Source organism: Musa acuminata, chromosome BXJ3-9 (genome assembly GCF_036884655.1).
Source record: "Musa acuminata AAA Group cultivar baxijiao chromosome BXJ3-9, Cavendish_Baxijiao_AAA, whole genome shotgun sequence".
NCBI classification, from domain to species: domain Eukaryota; kingdom Viridiplantae; phylum Streptophyta; class Magnoliopsida; order Zingiberales; family Musaceae; genus Musa; species Musa acuminata.
In genome coordinates, this window is record NC_088357.1 from 31,222,475 (window position 1) to 31,245,207 (window position 22,733).

The 22,733-nt window shown below is 35.9% G+C and overlaps 1 protein-coding gene across 1 annotated transcript; it reads left to right on the forward strand.

The window, feature by feature from the left end:
* Positions 1-512: 512 nt before the first annotated feature.
* LOC135648602 (uncharacterized) lies at positions 513-10,766 on the forward strand. The gene is made up of 7 exons (XM_065166425.1): positions 513-763; positions 3,210-4,415; positions 4,516-4,597; positions 4,737-4,803; positions 9,797-9,982; positions 10,094-10,154; positions 10,233-10,766. The coding sequence occupies exons 1-7, from the start codon at positions 577-579 to the stop codon at positions 10,415-10,417; spliced, it is 1,974 nt and encodes a 657-aa protein (XP_065022497.1). The 5' UTR covers positions 513-576; the 3' UTR covers positions 10,418-10,766.
* Positions 10,767-22,733: the final 11,967 nt, after the last annotated feature.

A 22,733-nucleotide genomic window follows, 5' to 3' on the forward strand; every position in this document is an offset into this window, starting at 1 on the left:
AGAATAAAAGCGACAAGAACACCAGAACACCAGATATACGTGGTTCGGTCAATTGACCTTCAGCTTACTAAACAAGAAAAACCCAAACCGTAAGCAGGTTTTCTTGTGGTGCCTCTTGTGCTGCCTATGATACATCTGACTTCAAAGCCCAGGCCCTTATTTATAATTCCAAGACGAGACAACAAGTCTAATTTTCTCGATGTGGGACTATGGGACTTGCCAAACTAACAAGTCTTACCTCACTTATCTTAATACATAGATTAGATCATTAATTCATTAAATAATTTTATTATTAAAATCTAAGATTCAACACTGTTCAAATCGAACAAAAATAATTCATTTTGGTTATAATTTAAAATCGATATTTACTAGATTCTGATTTTTAATTTTAAAAATTTAAAATGATCGATTCCGAAATCGAAACCGTCGATTCAGAACGGTGATGAGACCTGGAGCAGTGTTTTGACGGCTCTTATGGGATGAAGTCGAACGGATATTGTCGAAGAGAAGCAACTAAGGAAAGGCAATCAATGCGACGGTGGCGCATCCCAGCGCACAGATACGAAAGTTTCCCCTATGCGTCGTATCTTTTTCGTGAAGACCACGTTAAGCTACAATGCGAAGGATCAATTTAAGGCTGGCGAAGGAGCGAATCCGCGAACAAAATCCCGAAATAAAATGGGGAAGATAAAAAGAGGAGGGATTTTTATTAGGAGGAAGAAAGAGAAAGCAATGGGGAAGAAGCGGAAAACCCTCGCCTCAGGTGCGATGCGAGAGCACGACTCCCCTTTCGTCGAACGTTTCCGTGTCGTCGAATTCTCAATCTCGATTGGCAATTGGGTCTTCCATGCTCATCTTTTCTTGTTCTTTTTGCGAGTTATTTGGTACTCTGTCATGAAATCGCGCAGCTGATTTAGGTACTTGGAGCTTGGTTCTCTTGCTTGCGTTCGGGCTTCCGATAAAAGGGCTGTCTCGTTGGTGACTTGTATTCTAGTCGTAGTCTTGTAGTCCATGGAAAAGATCACTGACGAGCTCAATGTCCAAGTGTGAAATTGTCAGTTTAATCCTCTTTATGAACCTGTGGTCAACAATTCTCATTTCTGAATGAAAAAAATCCTTCCCAAGAGTGCTATTGTAGTAGTTGTTTCTTTTTCTTCGTTGGAAAGAGCTGGATTGAGTGGCATTAATCCTTTTGATATATTTGTTTCTTACGATTTTGTGGATCTGGTAAATTTGTTGGGTCGGTGCTCTTTTTCTCTGCTCTAGGTTTTGTAGTTGGGATGAGTCGGTCATTGTCGACTTTTGAGAAGAATTTTGTGTAGCTGAGTTGATTAACATGCATGTAGTTTAGGAGGATCGAGGGCAAGCTGAACTTTCTCTTATGCGTCTTCAGATGTATCAAACTAGATAGATATCTGAATTTTTTTTCATGGTGGGATGTCACAAACATTGGGAGGGCAACGGATACCAGGAACTTCTTACCATGTGGAACCCCCTAGCTCGGCAGTTAGTTAGCTGGCCTTTAAATATGAAACTATATAGAAAAATATTGACCTTTAAGGACATCAAGTAGGAGAAGGCTACAAGATTACAAGAATTATAGATAAGTGTCACAAGAAATCTATCAGATTTATGTTTATAATGATCAAAAAAACTGGCTGGAGTTTTTTTTACGCTGTTCATTGTGCACATGAATAAGCTATTTGAAGAACTGTTAGCTTATAAAACACTAAGTAGGTCCTTGGTCCTTGTTGTACTGAAATCCTTGAAGCCCATTTTAATGGTTCATTTTTTATTTTCTGTTTCTTAAAAAAAAATCAATGTGGTTTTTGATTGTATGCTAGGGCTTCATTCTGCAATTCTGTCCAAGCTGAAAAACCAATGCATTTGTCTCTCTACCTTGATTGTCTGAAATCATCATATAACTTGAACATGACTTCCAGAAGGGTTATTTTTTTATTTTTTCATTATGTTAGAATAATCTTCTGGTTGATAAAAGTGATGTTTCTTTTTGAGTTGACATGATCTTCTTTGAGAAATATTCTGAGGAGTCCGATGGTGGTAGGTCAAAATTCTGGAGCTATATATATGATTCAGCATGACATAACCCAAGTTATTGTTATTATTTACTCCCATTGTTTTCTCTATCAAAATTCATATCGCCATCCAAGTCTGTGTCAGTACGTATTTCTTGCCCTGCACAGTCTGCTCATGTATTTCTTTAAATTCCACAGCAGTAATCACCATAGAATGAGAAGAACGAGAACTTTGTCTATTATACTGTAGGTCATAGATCTCATTCAAGTAGACTAAAGAAAAATTCTGAGCACATGTCAGAAAGATTTGAGAGGTGTACCACATGAGAATGTTATGGAGAACAGGAAACACACAATGAATATTGAAGGGACAATGGACTTTCAAAGGATTGATAGGATTTTAAAAGGGAAAAGTAAATACTAAGCCACACCATCTGACCAAACTCTGGAACGATAACAAACCTCTAGGAACAGGTGACAATTGTTGTGAGATCCTCAAAGAGGAAGTTTGAGAATGAGAACCTTCATACAGTGTCTGTTGCTGATAATCAAGTTTCATCAATTGCTGAGAAAGATGAGTTTTTTAAAGTGATATGTGCTGATCATAAAAAATCAACAAATAGTTGATTTGTTGATTTTTTTTAAAGTGAACTTTCATACTGATTTTTTAAAGATCTATGTAGCTGACCCCAAATAGTTGAGACTTATAGCCTTATTGTTGTTGATGTTGTTGCTGATCAGAAAGAGAAGTTAAGTGTCTCACTAAAAGAGGTTAGTTCTACATCATTGCCTGACACACTAACTCACTGTTCTCCTGATAGTATAGCAACATCAGGCTTTATTGATATGGACTTGAAGCACAGCATAACCCCTGGTAATAATTGTTCTTACCTAATAGTCGATAACATAGTTGGGTTAACTGGTGGCAATAAAAGTCACTCAAGTTTGCATGATGTCAAACTAACCTATATGGATGAAAACAAAGCAGCCGTTAGGAAAGGTGAAGATAGCTCTTTTGTCATTAAAGTTAACCAAGATACTCAAGTTTCTGGAATTAGGGTGTTTGTTAATAATTCTTATTTGGTACATGCACCAAGCGAGAATACTGTTAAAGCATCCATTAATAGCAGTCAAAATTTTGTAACTAACTATAAGAATTTGTCAAAAATGCAGATAATGATATTGCCCAAACAAGTGTAGTACATGAGGATGGTTCCAATTCCATATTGCAAGACGCCAGCTTGAAGCATTGCATAGTGTACCAAAGGAGACGGAAGAAGAATTCGTCAGACACTAATTCTGCTGTTTCTTTGTCTGGGATTTTTGAAATGGTCTCAATCCTGAAGGGTCGCGATGGAACATCTCTTACTAGCAATCAAGCATCATCAGTGGAGAAAGAAACTCATGTTGGGACTGAATCCTTTACTGACTCTAAAATGGACATGTTTCAACATACAGAATCAGCACTCAACCTTGCAACTGTACCTGAAATCTCTGAGTCTCTTGATGACATCAAAAACAATGTGGCATGCAAGATTGATATGGAAGATAGTGATTCTAATAAACTTGCTAATCAAGCTTTACCAATTGAAACCAATTTATCACCTGAGTTATCTTCAAACTCATACCAGCTGGAAGCCTATTCTATCCAGTTTGAAAAGAGCAGAAAAAAAGAAATAAGTTTAAGTGGTTTTTCATATGACATTCAACATATCTGCTCAGACGTAACATCAACTTGTACCTTGCAGCCAGTTGCTGCATCTGTTGATGCTAATGAATTTAGTAGGGTCTCTTCATCAGATGAAGTTAGGAGAATTATGGAGGTGAAATGTGACATAAAGGCCAAAGCAACATCCACCAGTGAAGTAATAAAGAAGACTGAGAGTTGTTTCCATAACTCTGGTGATGGTCAGCATGTTGCTGCAGAAGGAAGCCCAAAATTGCTTCCTGCTGGTCAGAAGGACGAATGTGCTACTCTATTGTTCCAATTAGAAAACAAAGTTCTCAGGGATGCCTCATCACTAATCCACTCTAGGGAGGCATCTAAACTAGGAAGTGGAGATGGATCAGAGAGTGGGCAATCAGCCGTTCATGAAAAGAATTCTTTGGACTTTAAAAACAGGTGTAATGATTCATATGCTGTTCATGTGAAAGAACATGCTCCTTCATCAGTGAATCATGTTGTGAAAGATGTCTCTTCTGATGTGACCAAGGACCGGGATCAGAGTTCAAATTTAGCAGCCTTGTCTGACACGGAAACATTGTTGAGTTCTTCTAGGAAGAAGCTAATCGTTCTTGATTTGAATGGTTTACTTGCTGATATCAATCAGGAGTATCATTATGCTCATAAAGCACATAGGAGAGTTGGAGGAAAATTAGGTAAAATATCTTTTTGAATTTAATTACTATTAATAAATTTGCTTTAGGCAATGGCTGCAAGTTGTAACTGCTGGTGGATGTTTCTTGCACTTTGTATCAGTTTTTAAAAGGCCCTTCTGTGATGATTTTCTGAAGTTTTGTTTTGAGAGATTTCATGTGGGTGTGTGGTCTTCAAGAAGAAGGTTTGACTTCTAAGATCTTTTGATTTGGTTTCAAATTTTGTTTTGTTATTATTAATCATATGATGCAACTCTGTTGAGGTGCCATTTAATTATACTCCATGACATTAATGAAAAATCATTTCTGTTTTACTCGCTTCAGATATAATGTTGATGTGGTGGTTGATTTTCTCATGGGAAATTTGAGACATAAACTGTTATTTTGTTGGGTAAGTGATCTCATGTTCTTTTTTCTTGAAATATCTAATTTTTATGTTGCACTCTCAATCATTTTATGATTATTGCTAGAGATTCCTGTTCAATTTTTGGGTCCTCTTGCCCTGGTAGGATAGATTTGTGTATCATCCACATTGTGTTCGGCCATATCTTCATACCAAATGCCTCAAACATCTGATCATGCATGTGTATCTTTTTCCTTTGTAGCGGCCTTATTTATCTAGAGTAAATGTGTTTCACGTCATACTATCTAAACATTAACTGGTGAAGTAGCAAGTCCGTTTCATGAAAAACATTTAAAGTTTGGGCTGCAAACAAACAGGAAGATTGTGTTTACACTGAAAGAAACATCTGATCATATTTGGCAGCACAGAGGCCAGTAGAAATAATGTGATGTATTGGTGTATGATTAAATTAATTTTGACAATGAGAGGTTTGGACGTTGGTCAGAAATTTTTGTAATAAGAATAAAAGATAAAAAATTGGAGTATGTCACCGGTATCGATGATTTTGGTTGGTCCTAGACATTGGTGAAGTATTTATTTAAGGATGTGCTTTGCTTATAAAAAGCTTTCATTCAATTATTTTTATTTCATACGATAATCCATCCCCACTAGGAGCCCATGTAAGAAAACGATATGTTAAAAGGGTTAAATTAGCTTAAAGTACTATTCTGATCCACCATAAGCTATTTTGTAAAACTCAATTGTTGTTATTCATACGTGTCGTCCTACAAGAATTCTATACTGGATGTTGAAAGTAAGGTTTACGATTTCGAATCGTATCGCCCGTGAACCAGTATGCAGATCGCTCGCTACCGGGCGGTCTGCTTGATATAGCGGCCTAGCTACGCGAGGCTAATGGAGAAGCATCAAAGAAGGAAGAAGGAGAGGGCGTTCGAAGAAGAGCGAGAATCGGGAGAAACTTGGCGCGAACTTGTTTCCACGCCCTTTCTTGATCTTGATCCGGTGCAGCCCGCCCTTGACAATCCCGATCCAAGAGGTAATGGTGAGGAGAGTCATAAAGAGGAGGATCTGGAGGCGCGGGGATCAGGGGAGGCGGTGGCTAGAGCAACGGAAGAGGTGGTCTCCTTCATCGCCTTGTCTGCGACTTTGTGACATCCTTCATCGCGTTCTTCGTCGAAGGTCAAAGACATCTATGGCCTTCAATGTCTTTGCCGCATTCGTTAAATGCCGTAGATGAGGTGACGAGGAGAAGAGGAGGCAATGTTGTCGAGCTTACGCACTCCTTTTTTAAAATTATATATATATATATATATATATATATATATATATATATATAGGCGTATCACTCGGTACACCTGGCATATCGCTCGGTACAATGTACACCTTGGTATACCGAGTAAAGCTCGATACACCGGTATGTTACGAAATTTTAAACCTTGGTTGAAAGCATGATACGGTCACAAAGGCTTATGACATGCGTATGGACTGCTGAGTGCTGACGTATCCATTTCATAGCCTTTGGCTTGGTGTCAGTTGACCCTGCATGTGCTATAACATTTTAGTTAGCATCTACCTTGTTAGCATATTAAACACATGGTATATGCTGGTAAAAGAAAATTTTTTTCTCCTTGTGTATTGCTAGATGATATTGCTTGCATGAACAGTTACATTCTCTCAGTTATTGGTGCATCTCCATTCCTTTTTTGTCTGGACTCTGGACACAAATTTTCCCCTGAAATGTCACGGCTGTGATTAAACAAAAAAGGGGAAAGTTGCTTATGATTTAATTTTCAGCTAGAAGACTTTGTTTAATAATTAACTAAATTATTCATACTTGTAAATCATAGTGAAAAAAAAAGGATGCTAAATCTTGAAGTTGAGAATCAAAATAATTGGTTTTTAATCCATCATTAGGTGGAAAAATGCTGGAGGCCATGACTAATTATGTTAAATACCAAAGCATGAGACTGATGACATTATATTCCTAAGATAAATTGAGGTGTTATGCTGATGAAGCAGGGCTGTTCTGTAGCACGAAATGGATTTCCAACATTATGCTGAACAATAATAAATTACCAAAAACTATGTGCATGTGATAAGGCATAACATGTTCAAGATGTATGATATGAATTAGAGGGTTAAGGTGTAAGGTTGAGAACAATGGAAAAGCCATGCAAAATTTGAGTGATTACTGTTGGCAGGAAAAAAAGAGACAAACATAGTACAGAATGACAAGAAACATGTGCACAAAAATCTACTCATCAACTGTGAGTACAGAGAATTATTAACTTTACAAACTAAAATGAGGTCAGAGTAGACAAATTCTTCACACAATTTGGTATTCATAAACTTGAAAAAAGCTTGGAAAGCATGACCAAGGGGCAAGAGTCTAACAAAAAAGAAGACCATTTGAGTAACGGTGTGTTGTAAACAGTGAGATTTTGAACCAAAACCATGAATTGTAACAAGGAACTTTAGGGAGGAAAAAATTTTGAAGTTGTGTTTAGAAGGAATTGGAAACTCTTCAAAACTTTATTTCTAGTGTCTTATGATATCCCATTAACATGTTACTGAGAGAAAGAAATTGTTACTTTATGCATGTTTTAGCATATTTTGCCACATGGATAGCACTAAGGTTAATCCCCAAGTATCTGGCTTCTCTAATGTCCTTAATAGCCACGGTTGGTATAGAGTATCAAATCTTTATTGCTGCAGAGCCATAATGGATCTGATAACACAATACAAGAAATATCTTTTTGGTATTTATGAATATCTTCGGCAGTTTTTTAATCTTAGCTCTTTGTCATAATAGCTTTTGATAATTAAGATGATTGAAAAAAATAAATTGGCATATCTCTGTGATATGTTTTTTTTTTCGGAATAAACCTTCACCTTAAGGACTGCCGCTCTTCCTGTTGAAAGAAGCTTATAATCTATTGGTGAACAATGTAACTCTAGGTGGAGAAAACTTCTAGGCATCTTTTGCCATTATGAAACACTCACTTAACTTAAAGTGCAAATATTGTTTGAAAGGAAAAAAGAGATTTTGACTTAAAAGTTGAATTTGGTTAGCAAGATGTTGGAGAACTGTTTCCATTTGAGAAAAAGATGTGGGAAAGCTACAACGAAGGGTGAAAAAATAACTTTGAAGGGGAATTTTGTGTTCTAGACCTATTGGAGTTGTTTCTACAACACCTTCCAAGTTTTGACTACTATTTACCCCTAGCCACTAGGATGAAGGCCAAAAAGAGAACTCCAAAATGTCTTGCAAAATTGACGGTTATAATTTTTGTTTCTTTAGTTTATTTGTGCTTTTGAAATAATCATTTCCTTTTATGGAAAAGCATGTAATTTACATTATCTTTTATTTCCTGATTTTTCCACATCCAAGGGAATTTCCAAGGACATTTTTGGTTTTCATTAGCTTAATATTGCAATTAAGGAGACATTCATTTTAACTTGTTAAGTAGCTTAAGTATCTCTCTTGCTTTGTTTTGGTATCATACATTAACTTAGTGGAGTTCAATAGCTAGCTCATATGAAATTTATCAGTCTTCCAAAAAGTTTATATACTTATATGACTTATTGCTGACCTGGAAAAGTTTGAATAATTGTGTTTGTGCAAGCTCTTTGAGGAAATATTAAGCTCTATGATTTATTCAAAAACAACTTCTAACGGCAATCCATTAAAAATCCTGTTTCTAGCAATAGAGAAATTCTTGAAAGGAAAACATTGCATAGTACAATCTACCATTCTGGTCTTTCATCCAGCACTGAAAATCATCATTGGTTGATGAACCTTCTTACTTGGTATGAATTGAACTATAATGAAAATTGTTTCTCTTTCAATGAATCCTCTTGTTAATCGAGTTAGTTGAATCTGTGTTACTTTTAGATAAATGCAAATATGAAAAATCTGCCATCCATACATAGGCTTGCTTTAGCATTTGATTGGTCACTTACCATGGAATACAATCAGTCTAGAACCTTCACTTTAAAAAGTATCAAAATTTCATGAACATACTTTTTTTGTGAATAACATAGAAGGCTGATAGTTACCACATATATATATATATATATATATATATATATATATATATATATATATATATATAGTATTTTTGTAACAATGGAGTATTGCAGCAATAAAGCGATTAAGGGAGCACTCTTATTAATTTTGACCAGCGAGATGTATAAAGTGTGTAACAAAAGTAAATCAACTTCTAGATTTTATGTTGTATTTTCAATTAACCTCACTAATCTCTTGCTTGACTTCATTTATTTTCAAGAGTTACGCTTGCACTAACTGCAGTATTAGCAACTCATTGCAATTTAATTGAACCAAGAAAAGAAAATCCATCGATCTCCCAGCCATGTTTTAAAGGGAAGGTAAAACCTTCACTAGTAGGAATGAAAGCATGCAGTGCATTTGCTTTCTCCCAAAGCAACCTTGGTACTGCCAGTTATTGTTGTTTAACATCATTGACAACTTAGTTCTCATAAATGATTTCTCAGTCAACAAGTAGCTAGATTCTTGATCTTCTTCAAATGCAAGTTCTTTGATGGATATATTCTATCATAATCTTGAACCTATCCAGAAATTTTAAACCTTTGGAAGAGTAGTGTATCCTCCAGTTTTTTTATTTTCTGTTTCAGAAAGCCTAAAATTTAGGGTACTAATTAACACCAATTTTGTAGTTAGAGACATGATTCTTCCTCAGCCAAAATCTTCTTTGGGACCACAATGCAAAAGGTTGTAGATCCCTTAAATGATTGTTCTTTCATCTATTGGATGGCTTGGCTTACAGTATAGCTAACAGTTGGAGGTTGTGTTATTTTCTGAATGGAGATCCTAATTCGATTTTGTGAGTTGATTTTAATATTTATTTGCTTCATATTAGTTTCTTTTTGCTTTTGCATGCTAATCATTAGTGCAAAGATTGCTATTAGTTTTCGATTCATATGGCCAGTAGATTAATTTTCCAACAGCATTTTCTTTTTAATGTGTGTCTGTATTCAGGACCAATCAAAATGCACGGATACTGGGTATACAACAATAGAGAACATGCATAAACCACTGGTTCTTAAAGAACTAAAGAAATTGTGGAACAATGAGGGACATGATCTTCCGTGGGAAAAGGGAGAGTACTCACCATCAAACACATTGCTTGTGGATGATTCTCCTTACAAAGCCATTTGCAATCCTGTAAGTTTGCCTGCTTGTTCTCTAACATTTGGCCTTGTAAGATGAACTATTTAACTTCCATGCATCTTGTAACTCATTTAATAATGACTGTCATGTTTCTATGTTCTGCAGCCACACACTGCTATTTTTCCATTTCCATATAAATTCACGGACGAAAATGACAATTCATTAGGTGAGTCTTCAGACTTATTTTCAGCTCTCCATCATATGTACTCGGGTTATGCATATTCCATTCTTTGAACTTATGCAGGGCCAGGAGGTGATCTACGTGCTTATTTGGAAGGGCTAACAATGGCTGATGATGTTCAACTCTATGTTCAAGGACATCCCTTTGGTCAACAAGCTATACTAGATAGTAATCCATCATGGAATTTCTACCTAAAAATAATTGATAAAATTCAGAATTCATCATCTCTAACTGCTTCAAGAGGATGACATTTAAATGTCCTTTTCATCTTAGAAGGTTCCCAGCTTAATAGTCATCTTGTTTTTTGATAGATGGTCCATCATATTCTGCTTATATGTGGCAACCTGATAGTTCTTCATTATTTTTCTTAGTGAGATGAACAGGGATAGTGACAAATGCTGATCAAGACAGCCTTTCTGTTGTTTTGGAAACTGTGCAAACCATTGTTTGCTTGCTGCTGTTGATTTTTTGTCTTCTGAGAGGATCATAACACTATCAACTTGCAGATTTCCCAGCCACCAGGTGGTGTTCGATTGTACAGGTGCTACAGTGTTGTATAAATTTTGTTAAATGTGCAACTGCCTATCTTTCCGTTCATTGACAAAAGTGTTAAAAGTTTACCCACTTACCTAGATCTTCTAACACTATACGCCACTTCCCAGCAGCTGATGCTAGGGCTTGGCCTTTTGTATTTGACTCTTAAATCAATATAATCATCTTTTTTCCTTTGAAAAAAAAAGTGCAACTGCCATTATATGATAAGAAATGTTTTCTTTGATGACCAAAACATGTTTCAAGATCTACTTTGCTTCCTCTTCTTATCTTCCTAGCGATTCTCTGTTCTTGAGCAAGCAATGAGCTTTTGAAGCATGGTTCTTATCTCATGCATTGGTTTCTTTATCAGTTTGCTTTTGTTCGTTGTCCATAGCTGCATTTATGTCAAGAACTTTGTCGTCAAATTTGTATTTCTGTTTCCTGAATATGTTACATACTTCTGTTGGTAGTTTGCTTTATTAATGTACTTCTCCAAACATTCTTTAAAGAGCACAAGTATTGATGTCTGTTTGGTCATGATTTATTGCTGGAATTTACTGTTCTAGTGGGTGACTCAGTAACCAGGTAAGGATGTCATATATCATGGCCCAACTGCGTTCTCTCATGTTTTATTACTGGTGATGCCGTTGAAAATATCTTATGGTAGTTTGACATGACTCGTTTGTTTTATCTTCACTTACTTTGATCATCTACTTGCTTCTAACTTCATTTGTTAACTAAGGTTCATAGCAGATACCATAGCACATTGAATTGTCATATAGCATGATTGATGTTACTGTGATAATTACCTAGCACATTGCATATAGTCTGTACTCTGCAAAACTTGTCTGTATGCCAAGGTACCCTGGCACGGTTGTCATGGGGCTACCTTTACCATTGTTCTGGTGATAGCTCTTTCAGTGTGTTATCAACTTGTTTTCTCGGTCCATCATCTACAGTTTTAGATTTTACTGCATCATTCTCATTGCAGAGGACCTTATGACACTCGAGGGCTACATTTCACTCTCCACTCTAGGAATATCAAAGTGATGGATAATGTTAGGTCTCAATTTCTTTCAGTGTGTTATCAACTTGTTTTCTGGGTCCATCATCTACAGTTTTAGATTTTACTGCATCATTCTCATTGCAGAGGAGTACCTTATGACACTTGAGGACTACGTTTCACTCTCCACTCTAGGAATATCAAAGTAATGGATAATGTTGGGTCTCAATTTGAGGTGGCAGAATGGCCTTATATGTTGAGATATGTCAAATCTGTTGTGATTTGATTTATGAGGTTTTTATTTGTATATATATATATATATATATATATATATATATATATATATATATATATATATATGTTAGTTTTATATTTCTTAGCTTAGCAACTAGATTTATTTAGATAATTTTGTTCCTTTTTTTTTTCTTAGTTTGACTTATTGAATCTTGGATTTTGATGATAAAATCAATTAATGAGTTAACGATCCAATCTGCGTTTTGAGTGACATAGGACTAGCTTCAATCAGGGAAAGATAAATAGATTAAAATAGTGCAATCAGATGTTGGGTCGGAACATGTTAGGAGATTGGACGTCGAGTTGAAGGATCGGTCGACGTATCAACAGAAGACTTCGTACCATGAGTTCGGGCATTAGGCTAGAAGGATCGGACATTGAGCTAAGAAGATCGGATGTTGTGGATGTCAATATGTTGATTGGGTAATACGTCACAAAAGAGGACGATGTGTTGAAAGGATTAGACGAAGCATCGGATGAACCAATGACATGCCGGATAACATAGCGTTATGTTTATAATAGATTATGTCTAGATTGAAGTAGTCATTATTGTAATTGAGTTGGTTTTGGGAGCAACACTACTAACTCAATTAGGGGCCCTTTGGGCTTGAGTTGGGATTGTTTTGGGCTAAGTGGAAGGCTCATTCAGTGACCTAAAGATAGGTTAAACTTCCTATGAGCTGAAAAAATCAAGAGCATATTTTTTCAAGCTGTCAAGTAGTGGTATCGCCAGACTAGGCGATGGTACCGCCTAGTGTCAGTGTGTCAGGCGGTGGTACCACCTAGACATAGTCTCCCAGACTATGTCAAGCAGTGGTACCGCCCAATGGCAATGCTACAAGTAATGGTACTGCCCAGCATAGGCAATCGTACCGCCAAGACCCGGGAAACTCAAGATGAGACCTTTTTTGGTTCTATTTTTTAAATCATTTGATGTCTATAAATACTCTACTCTTTCCTACTTTAGCAAGTAAGAAAAAAGGGTAGATAGGGGGAAATAATCCTTGACAAAAAAAAGTTGAAAAAGCTTGAAAAGTGTTGAGTGTTTCCTCCACCTCTTATAGTTTAGAGTTCATTCTAAGAGATGTGTGAAGCTTGTAAATATTATCTCCTAAACCTGTGAAAAGAAGAAATGGTTGTAAGAGGGTAGTTGATCTTTGCCTATTGAAAGAAGATCGGTAGTGGAAGCCGGTGGCCTCGAGTGTAGAGGAATCGGGAGTGGATGTAGGTCATGATGACCGAACCACTATAGATCTGGTTTGCATTTGCTTTATGCTTTTTATTCATATTGCAAACTGATTTACTTATTCACTATGCTTACGAATACTTTCAAGTTAAACTCATCTTGCCGATACAGGCTTTATCGAACGAGTTTTCAAACCGTCAAAATTTTACGAAAGCACTAATTCACTCCCCCCCTCTTAGTGCCGACTTGATCTTAACAGTTGGTATTAGAGATATGGCTTTTCTCGTTTGGTTTAACACTCAAGAGAAATGACTTTTACCAGCTTTCAAGAGGGTCACTCTATCATTTGTCCTCGTATGTTCAATGGAGCAGACTACACATATTAGACAACTAGAATGAGAGGTTTCTTGCTTTCTATGGATTTTAATTTATGAAATATCGTTGAAAATGGTTTTCAAAAGTCTTCTAAACCAATGAACGAATGAAATGATTTGAAGAAAATTTTTTCTTTGAATGCTAGAATTATGAACGCTCTATTTTGTGCTTTGAACAAAAATGAGTTTAATCATAATTTTTTATGCGAAACTGCATATGAGATTTGACAGACACTAGAAGTAACTCATGAAGGCATGAATAGAGTTAAAAGAGTCTAAAATAAATATTTTGATGCATGATTTTGAATTATTTCGAATGAAGCCAAGTGAAACCATTGTTGATATGTACACCCGTTTTACGGATGTCGTCAATGGCTTGAAAGCTCTTGACAAATGTTTTTCTAATCTCGAATTTGTAAATAAGATTCTAAGATCTTTTCCAAAAAGTTGGGATCCTAAAGTAATGGCAGTACATGAAGCAAATGTCCTAAATAACTTTCCACTTGAAGAACTTTTCGGGTCTTTGATGGTCTATGAAATAATGTGTATAACACATGATGAACTTGAGAACAACCTTATAAAGAATATGAATGATTTAACACTTAGAATAAAAAAAGATCACTCGAGTGAATGCTCAAGTGATGATGAATTATTTAATGCATTCAATGATTTGTACGATCAATTTAAATTTGTTAGTAAAAATTATATATTACTAAAAAATGATCATGCTTCTCTTTCTAATGAATTTGAAAAATTAAAAAATGAGCATAATAATTGTATGTTAAACTCTTGCACAAAATGTGAAGAATTAGATTCATACAAAAAGAAAAAATTATTATTACCACAAACATTAAATAAATTTAAAATTGATAGTAAATCTTTAAATATGATTCTTGCTAATATGAGTCATGTTTATAAAAAGGAAGGAATTAGTTTTGTGAGTAACACTCAACAAAAGCCAACTATCTTCGTTAAAGGACCCACATTACATGTTTCCCATGAAAATAGATGTAATTTTTGTTGAACCTCAGATTTTGATGATGAAACCAATTGATAGAGTTTATGATCTAATCTACGTTTTGAGTGATGCAGGAATAGCTTCGATTATGAAGAGACAATTAAAGTAGGAAGAATCAATATTGGGCTAGAGTGGAACATGTCAAAAGATTGGACATTGAGCCGGAGGATTAGTCGACATGTCGGCAGAAGGCTTCGTGCCATGAGTTCGGGCATCGGACCAAGATCGGACATTGTGCCAAGGAGATTGGATGTTGCGAGAAGGCAACTTGTTGATTGGGCAATACGTCAAAGGAGAGGACGATGCGCCGAAGGGTTAGACAAAGCACCGAATGAACCAATTATTGAATCTCGGATTTTGATGATAAAATCAATTGTTAAATTATTGATCTAATCTATATATTGAGATAAGTGTTGTAGGTTTAACTACGATAATTAATAAGGCATAAAGCAGATATTGGGCTGGAGTCAAAGATCGGACGATATGACAATGATTCGGACAATGTGCCGGATGCTTGTTAAGAGTTTGTCGAGAGTTTGTTAGGAGCTCACCGAGAAGTCGTCGGGAGTTTGCCAAAAGTGTGCCGAAAGTTCACCGGAAGTTCGTCGAGACTTTATTAGAAGAACGATTGACATACCAAACAAAGATTATTTAGTTAATGCCTTAATTATCGTGGTTAGAACTTAGATTGAGTTATGATTGGGAGGTAATCCTACTAATTTAGTTAGGGGCCAATTGAGCCCAAAACATGGCTGAGTTGGGCCGGATGGAAGGCCCATTCGGCCACTTGGAGCCTTGCCAAGCGGTGGCACCACCCAAGGTGGGCGATGCTTTTGAATCTCAGATTTTGATGATGAAACAAATTGATAATGTTATGATCTAATCTGCGTTTTGAGTGATGTAGGACTAGCTTCGATCAAGGAGAGGCAAATTGATTGAAGTAGGAGGAATCAGATGTTGGGCCAGAGTTGAACATGTTTGAAGATTAGACTTTGGGTCGGAGGATCAGTCGACGTGTCGACGGAAGGCTGTGTCGTGAATTCAGGCATTGGGCCGAATGATCAGACATTGTGCTAAGGAGATCGGAAGTTGTAGGTGTTAATATGTCGATTAGGCAATACACCGAAGGAGAGGACGATGCACTGAAGGATCGGACGAAGTGCTAGATGATTTGTGCTGTGTAATAATTTGTCTAGGTCGAGTTACTCTATGTCGTAATTGTGTTGGTTTAGAATGTAATTAAGCCAAATCAATTAGAGGCCAATTAGGCCCAAAATAAGGCTATTTTGGACCACAAAAAAGGCCCATTCAATGACCCAACCACTATAAAGTCCTTCTTCCTAGTAAAATTGTGTAATCTCTCTTAGGATTTAGAATCCCTTTTTCCTAGTATTTATAAAGTTCTTCTAAAGAGAAAAGTGAGGTCTAAGAAAGAGAGGTTGTAAGGGTTGTCTCCTAAACCCGTGAAAATGAGAAAGAGTATAAAAGGGTAGTTGATCTTCATCCATTGAAGGAAGATCGTTAGTGGATGCTGGTGGCCATGAAGGAAAAGGAATCGGGAGTTGATGTAGGTCACGACGATCGAACCATTATAAAACTCAGTTTGCATTTATTTTAAGCTTTTTACTTTCATTGCAAACTGCTTTATTCACTATGCTTCAGTATGCTTTCAAGTTAACATCTTTTCGATATGGTTTTTCATCGAACGAAAGTGTTTCAAAACTGATATTTTTTTATCGCTACACTAATTTACCACCTCCTCTTAGTGCCGACTTGATCTTAATAGTTGTTATCAGAGCTACATTTTTCTCATTTGGTTTAAGACCCAAGAGAAATGACTCTTTTTAACTTTCAAGAGGGTCATTCTATCATTCGTCCTCCTATATTCAATGGGACAGACTATACTTATTTGAAAACTTGGATGAGAGTTTTCTTGCTTTTATTGAATCTCGATTTATGAAATATTATTGAAAACATATTTCAAAAGTCTTTTCTTTTAATAAACGATTAAAATGATTTGGAGAAAAAGACTTTATCTTTGAATGTCAAAGCTATGAATGCTTTGCTTTGTGCTTTAGATAAAAACGAATTTAATTGGGTTTCTATTTGCGAAACTGTGCATGACATTTGACACACTCTTGAAATTACACACGAAGGCACTAGTAGAGTTAAAGATTCAAAAATTAATATTTTGATGCATAATTTTGAATTGTTTTGAATGAAGCTAAGCGTAACTATCGTTGACATGTACACCTATTTTACGGATGTCATCAATAGTTTAAAAAGTCTTAGTAAATATTTTTCTAATTTTGAACTTGTTAACAAAATATTAAGATCCCTTCCAAAAAGTTGGGATCCAAAAGTGACGGCAATAGAAGAAGCTAAAGACTTAAACAAGTTTCCACTTAAAGAATTTATCAGTTCATTAATGACTTATAAAATGACATACAAGACACATGATGAACTTGATGAACATAAGAACAACCTTCGAAAGAACATAAAGGATTTTGCACTTAGAACAAAAGAAGACCACTCAAGTAAAATCAAGTGATGATAACATAGAACTCTTCACAAATAAATTTATAAAATTTATAAAATATGAATCTAAGAATAAAAATAAATTTAAAAGGAAAAATCTACCAAAGAACAAGAAAACACTCAATGTGACTTGGGATGAAACGAGTGCATCCGAAGATGCGGAGCAAACCGATGAAGATGAAGTGGTGAACTTCGCTTTGATGACTCTCGATAATGAGGTAAACAACTCAAATAAATCTCCTTTACCTTATTTTGAAATTACTTAATGCTTTTCATGAGTTATTTTTAAATTAGTTAGTAAAAAATTAAAAAAAAAATAAAAAATTATCATGCTTCTCTTTCTAGTGATTTTGAAATAATAATAATTAAAATTTGACATGACAATTTCATGTTAACTCATAGCACTAAGCATGAAAAGTTAGATTCACTTAAAAAGAAAAATGCATTACTACAACAAACAAAATGATTTTGATTGAAAATGTCTTATGTTCATTGTAATCATGCTTGATGTTTTAATGATGTAATGTTATAATGAAAATGTTAAAATGTTTGGTATCATGCTTGATGATTTTATATTATACATAAGAATTTGAAGTAATGATGATTTGAAATCATATGTTTTGGAATTATGTGTTACACTTTTTGATCTTAATGATGTTTGTGATAATTCTTGCTCTTTCGATTTTTAACGATGATGCATGTTTTGTTTGGGATAAAAAAAAAGGACATGCTTCTATGAAATCAATCACATAAATTGAAACATCTAAAAAGGGAATGCATTTTGACAATTTCTCTATCTTATCAAATTTTCAATAAGAAATTGATAAATCTATTTATGTCATTCCAAAATCTCTTAAAAGTGATTTTGATGATAATTTTAGATTTTTTTTCGTATAATTCATTTTAATAATGAGAAGATATATCCAATCGAATCATTTATCGATGTTTGTGACTTAAGATGTATTTTATATGATACATTTTTCTAGATTCACGTATGATTTACTCGTCTAAGAGAAGATTTATCCAAACGAATATTGATTCTTGATATTAATAATTTAAGATTTATTTGAATCAAGATATTTTGATCTTCTATGATTCTATTTGTTATTTACTGAAAGGGAGATTTATCAAGATGAATTATTCACGAATTGATCTTTCATATTAATATCTTTCATGCCATGATATTTATATGACTCCTTTGTAAGTATGATTTGTATATCTAATGATATAATTGAATCATTAATGAAAAAAAAAGAAAAAGATTAATTAATCTATCTATGTCTTTTTTTTAATGAAAATCTTGAAAATAATTTTGATGATTTGATGATTTGAATTTGAATGAGTCTTATCTATAACATGATCTTGAATTTTTTTTGGAATTATAACATGAGATTTTTTTATGAATCAAGATCATTTACTCTAATTTTTCTTTTTGTTATTTGAGTCATCCAAGAAGAATCATAATTTTTCTCTTGATTTTTTGATATTCACAATTTGAAATTTAGTTCGTGACTCTCTTTAATTTATGAAGTATATATCTCATCACCCAATTAATTTTTTTTGATATTCTTCATGTGATGATATGAAATTATGCATCAAATACTTATGATATTATGTTGATGTATACAAATGAGAAGTTATGATCATGCATGGTAGGATGTAATGTAATTTGATATTTTGATACCATCATGATTGAAATATTTATAATTTGGAATGATGCATGCAATACTTATGATTTTTTGATGAAATAATGAGAAAGTCAACAACTATCATTTTCTGAAATGATACCTTATTTCAATATGTCATATTGAAATAAGATTGATACTTTATCTTTGTCATGATTTGGAAATTGATATAAAAGGAAAAAGAATTACAACATTATATTCTTCTCTTCTTTTTAATAATGACAAAGGAGGAGAAAAATTGCTAGCTTGCACATTTTAAGGAGAAAAACTTGTTAGAAAGCAAAATTGCTAACTTGCACTTCTTAAAAGAGAAGAAAGAACTTGCTATCTTGAACATCACCAAGAATTGCTAGCTTGCAATCTCAAGAGAAGCAAAAGAGCTATCTTGCCTATCTCAAGAAGCAAAACTTGCAAACTCGCATATCTCATAAAAAGAAGCTAAATTTGTAAATGGGCACAACTCAAAATTATTGCTAGCTTGTATATTGTAAAACTTGCAAGATGCACTCCTTTTTGTTGATGATAAAGGGGGAAAAGTAATGATAATGATTTACATCATATGTGGTATGATGTATTTTTATATTTTGAAACATTGCATGATTTTCTGAATTTAAAGGTTCTATCAATATGGTATATTGATAGGGGATTTTAGTTTAAACTCCGTCATCAATTGGTTATTATCATAAAAAACGAGATTGTTGAATCTTGAATTTTGATGATAAAACCAATTGATAATGTTATTATATAATATGTATTTTGAGTGACGTAGGACTAGCTTCAATCAAGGAGAGACAAATTGATTGAAGTAGGAGGAATCGAATGTTGGGCCAGAGTTGAACATGTCAGAAGATTGGACGCTGTGCTTGAGGATCGGTCGACGTATCGGTAGAAGGCTTCGTGCCATGAATTTGGGCATCGGGCCAAAAGATCGGACATTATGCCAAGAAGATTGGAAGTTGCGGGTGTCTACATGTCGATTGGGCAATACGCCAAAGGAGAGGACGATGCGCTAGAAGAACCAATGACATGTCGGACAACAGATGATTCGTACTTTGTAATAATTTGTTTAGATCGAGTTAGTTTAGGTTGTAATTGGGTTGGTTTAGAATATAATTAAGCCAACTCAATTAGGGGCCAATTGGACCCAAAGTAAGGCTGTTTTGGGCCAAGAGAAAGACCTATTAAGTGACCAAAAAATTGGGTCAGGCGGTGGCACTACTAGTGGCTTAGTCTCCAAGACTATGTTTGGCGATAGTCCCGCCAGATTAGGCGGTGGTACCGCCCAGTATCAGGTGGTGGTATCACCCAATATCAGGCGGTGGTACTGCCCATACACAGTCTCCCAAACTCTGTCAGGCGATGGTACCGCTAAATTGGGTATTGGTACTGCCCGACTGGGCAGTGGTATTGCCTAGTATTAGTGTTGCAAGTGATGGTACCGCCCAGCACAAGCGGTGGTACCGCTAAGACCCGGGAAACCTGAGATGAGACCTTTTTTGGCTCCAATTTTGAAGTCATTTAGGGTCTATAAATACCTCAGCTATTCTTGCGTGGAGATACATGAATTGAGCATGAATTTGAGCAAAAGAGGGGGAAAGAATACTTGAGTAAAATTGTGTAATCTCTCTTAGGATTTAGAGTCCCTTCTTCCTAGTATTTAAAAAGTTCTTCTAATGGGAGAAGTGAGGTCTAAGAAAAAGAGGTTGTAAGGGTTATCTCCTAAACCCATGAAAAGGAGAGAGTATAAATGGGTAGTTAATCTTCGCCCACTGAAGGAAGATCGTTAGCGGATGCTGGTGGCCTCGACGGAAGAGGAATCAGGAGTGGATATAAGTCACGATGATCGAACTATTGAATCTTAGATTTTGATGTTGAAACCAATTGATAGTATTTATGATTTAATCTATGTTTTGAGTGACGTAGAAAGCTTTGATCAGGGAGAGACAATTAAAGTAGGAAGAATCATATTGGGCTAGAGAAAAATATGTCAGAAGATTGGACATCGAGCCAAAGGGTCGGTTGACGTATCGACAGAAGGCCTCGGGCCATGGGATTGGGCATCGGGCCAAAAAGAATGAAAATTGCGCCAAGGAAATCAGAGTTGCGGAGGTCAACTAGCCGATTAGGCAATAGGCTACAAGAGAGGACGATACACCGAATAATCGGATGAGGCGTCGATGAACCAATGACATGACCGGACAACATTTGATTAGCTTTGTAATAATTATCTAGATCGAAGTAAGTTTTAAGTTTGCAGGATTAACTATGATAGCAATCAAGACAAAGCAAAATGAAGTCCCAAGGTCAAGAACGAGATTTTGTTAAGAGTTCGATAGTTCGTCGAAAGTCCGGACGTTCGTCGAAAGTTCTGCCGGAGTTGACCAAGAAGTCCAAGAACTCGCTAAAGAAGCTCGTCGGAACTTGCCAAGAAGATCGTCTTGAAGTTCAGGAGCTTGTCGGGAGTCCATTGGAACATTATAGAGAGATCGTCGAAAGTTCATCGGAAGATCATCGGAAGCTCGCTGGAAGAAACCTAGACTTACCAAACTTATTTAGCTTAGTGTATGCCTTAAAATTCATAATTAGCACATATTTGGGTTGGAATTGGGCCAACTCAATTAGGGGCCAATTAGACCCAAGTTTTGGCTATATTAGGCTAAGTGAAAAGGCCCAAACAGTGGCCCAACAAGTGGAACCGTAGTGGCACCATCTTCGAGACTATGTTAGGTGGTGGTACCGCTAGTCTGGGTGGTGGTATCGCCCAGACACAGTCTTCGAGAGACTGTCAGGCGGTGGTACTGCCTAGTGGAGAATGAGTTCACAGATTGATCTGCTTACAGAATATTGAATGGTTGATGATGCCTTATTGTCAGACAGCGATTTCGTAGTCCCAATGGTGTATCTGGTCCTTAGACTTGAGATACCAAGGATGTCTTATATGAGTGCTCTGCTCTTTGATACCAGACTTATAGGTTTGGATGTACTAGATCTAGCATAGCTGGTCATCGGGAGTGGTAGTCAACCTTTTGAGGACTATTGAGTGTCGATAGAGGATCATCCACTCTCGGTAACTGAGGATAGACAGACCCAATGGATTGGATTCTCCTGTATCGTCTAGGCGCTACGACGTAATGACCTAGTATGTCCATAGTCAATGACCTAGTACGTCTAAGCTAGAAGGAGTTCTGATAGGTATGACTCACAACCAGCTCGATATTGGGCCTAGAGGGTCACACACATATGGTAAGTATTGCGATGAGTAGAGATTCGGATATGAGATATCCGTCGAGGCCCCTATCTTATTGGATATCCAATAAGCCCTTAAATTATTGGATCCTATGGATGAGATCCAATAAGAGCCCATGAGAGATTATTGGATAGAGATCCACTAATCTAAGAGGCTTGGGTAGTTGGATGGAGATCCAATACCCAATAGGGCAAGATCCATTAGGGTTAAGTTGACAGGAGACCTCTATAAATAGGAGGGATTCAATAGTTCATAGGCTAGAGCTTTTTAGTTGCCTCTCCTATTCTACTCCCCCTCTCCACCTCAGAGCAGGCCTGGAGTTTTGAGGAGTATTGTTGCAGCACTATTGTATGGATCATCGCTAGAGAGGAGGGCGCTTAACCTCCTTTACCCTCTCCTAGAGATTTGCAAGGATTCAGGGATGTATAATCTCCCTAGGTAACACAATATTTACTATAGACAGTTTTAAGTTTTGTGGTTTTTGTGCACCAATCTTCGCATGACGATGAACACATTTTTGAAAATTTAGGTATTTTGTTTTTTATGTTCTTTCATCGCACATGTGATGTCGCCCCCTAGATTTCTCAATAATGGTATTAGAGCCAGGTTGTTCGTGCAAAAATTAGTTTTGAACTGCGTGTGTTGTGTTTTGGAGAAGCTTTTGACGTCAAAATCATTGACGCAA

Coding starts and splice junctions, on each gene's coding strand:
- LOC135648602 (XM_065166425.1), top strand. CDS start 577: ATGCGTCGTATCTTTTTCGTGAAGACCACGTTAAGCTACAATGCGAAG. Junction 4,804..9,796: donor ATAAACTGTTATTTTGTTGG/GTAAGTGATCTC, acceptor GTCTGTATTCAG/GACCAATCAAAATGCACGGA. Junction 10,155..10,232: donor CGAAAATGACAATTCATTAG/GTGAGTCTTCAG, acceptor GAACTTATGCAG/GGCCAGGAGGTGATCTACGT.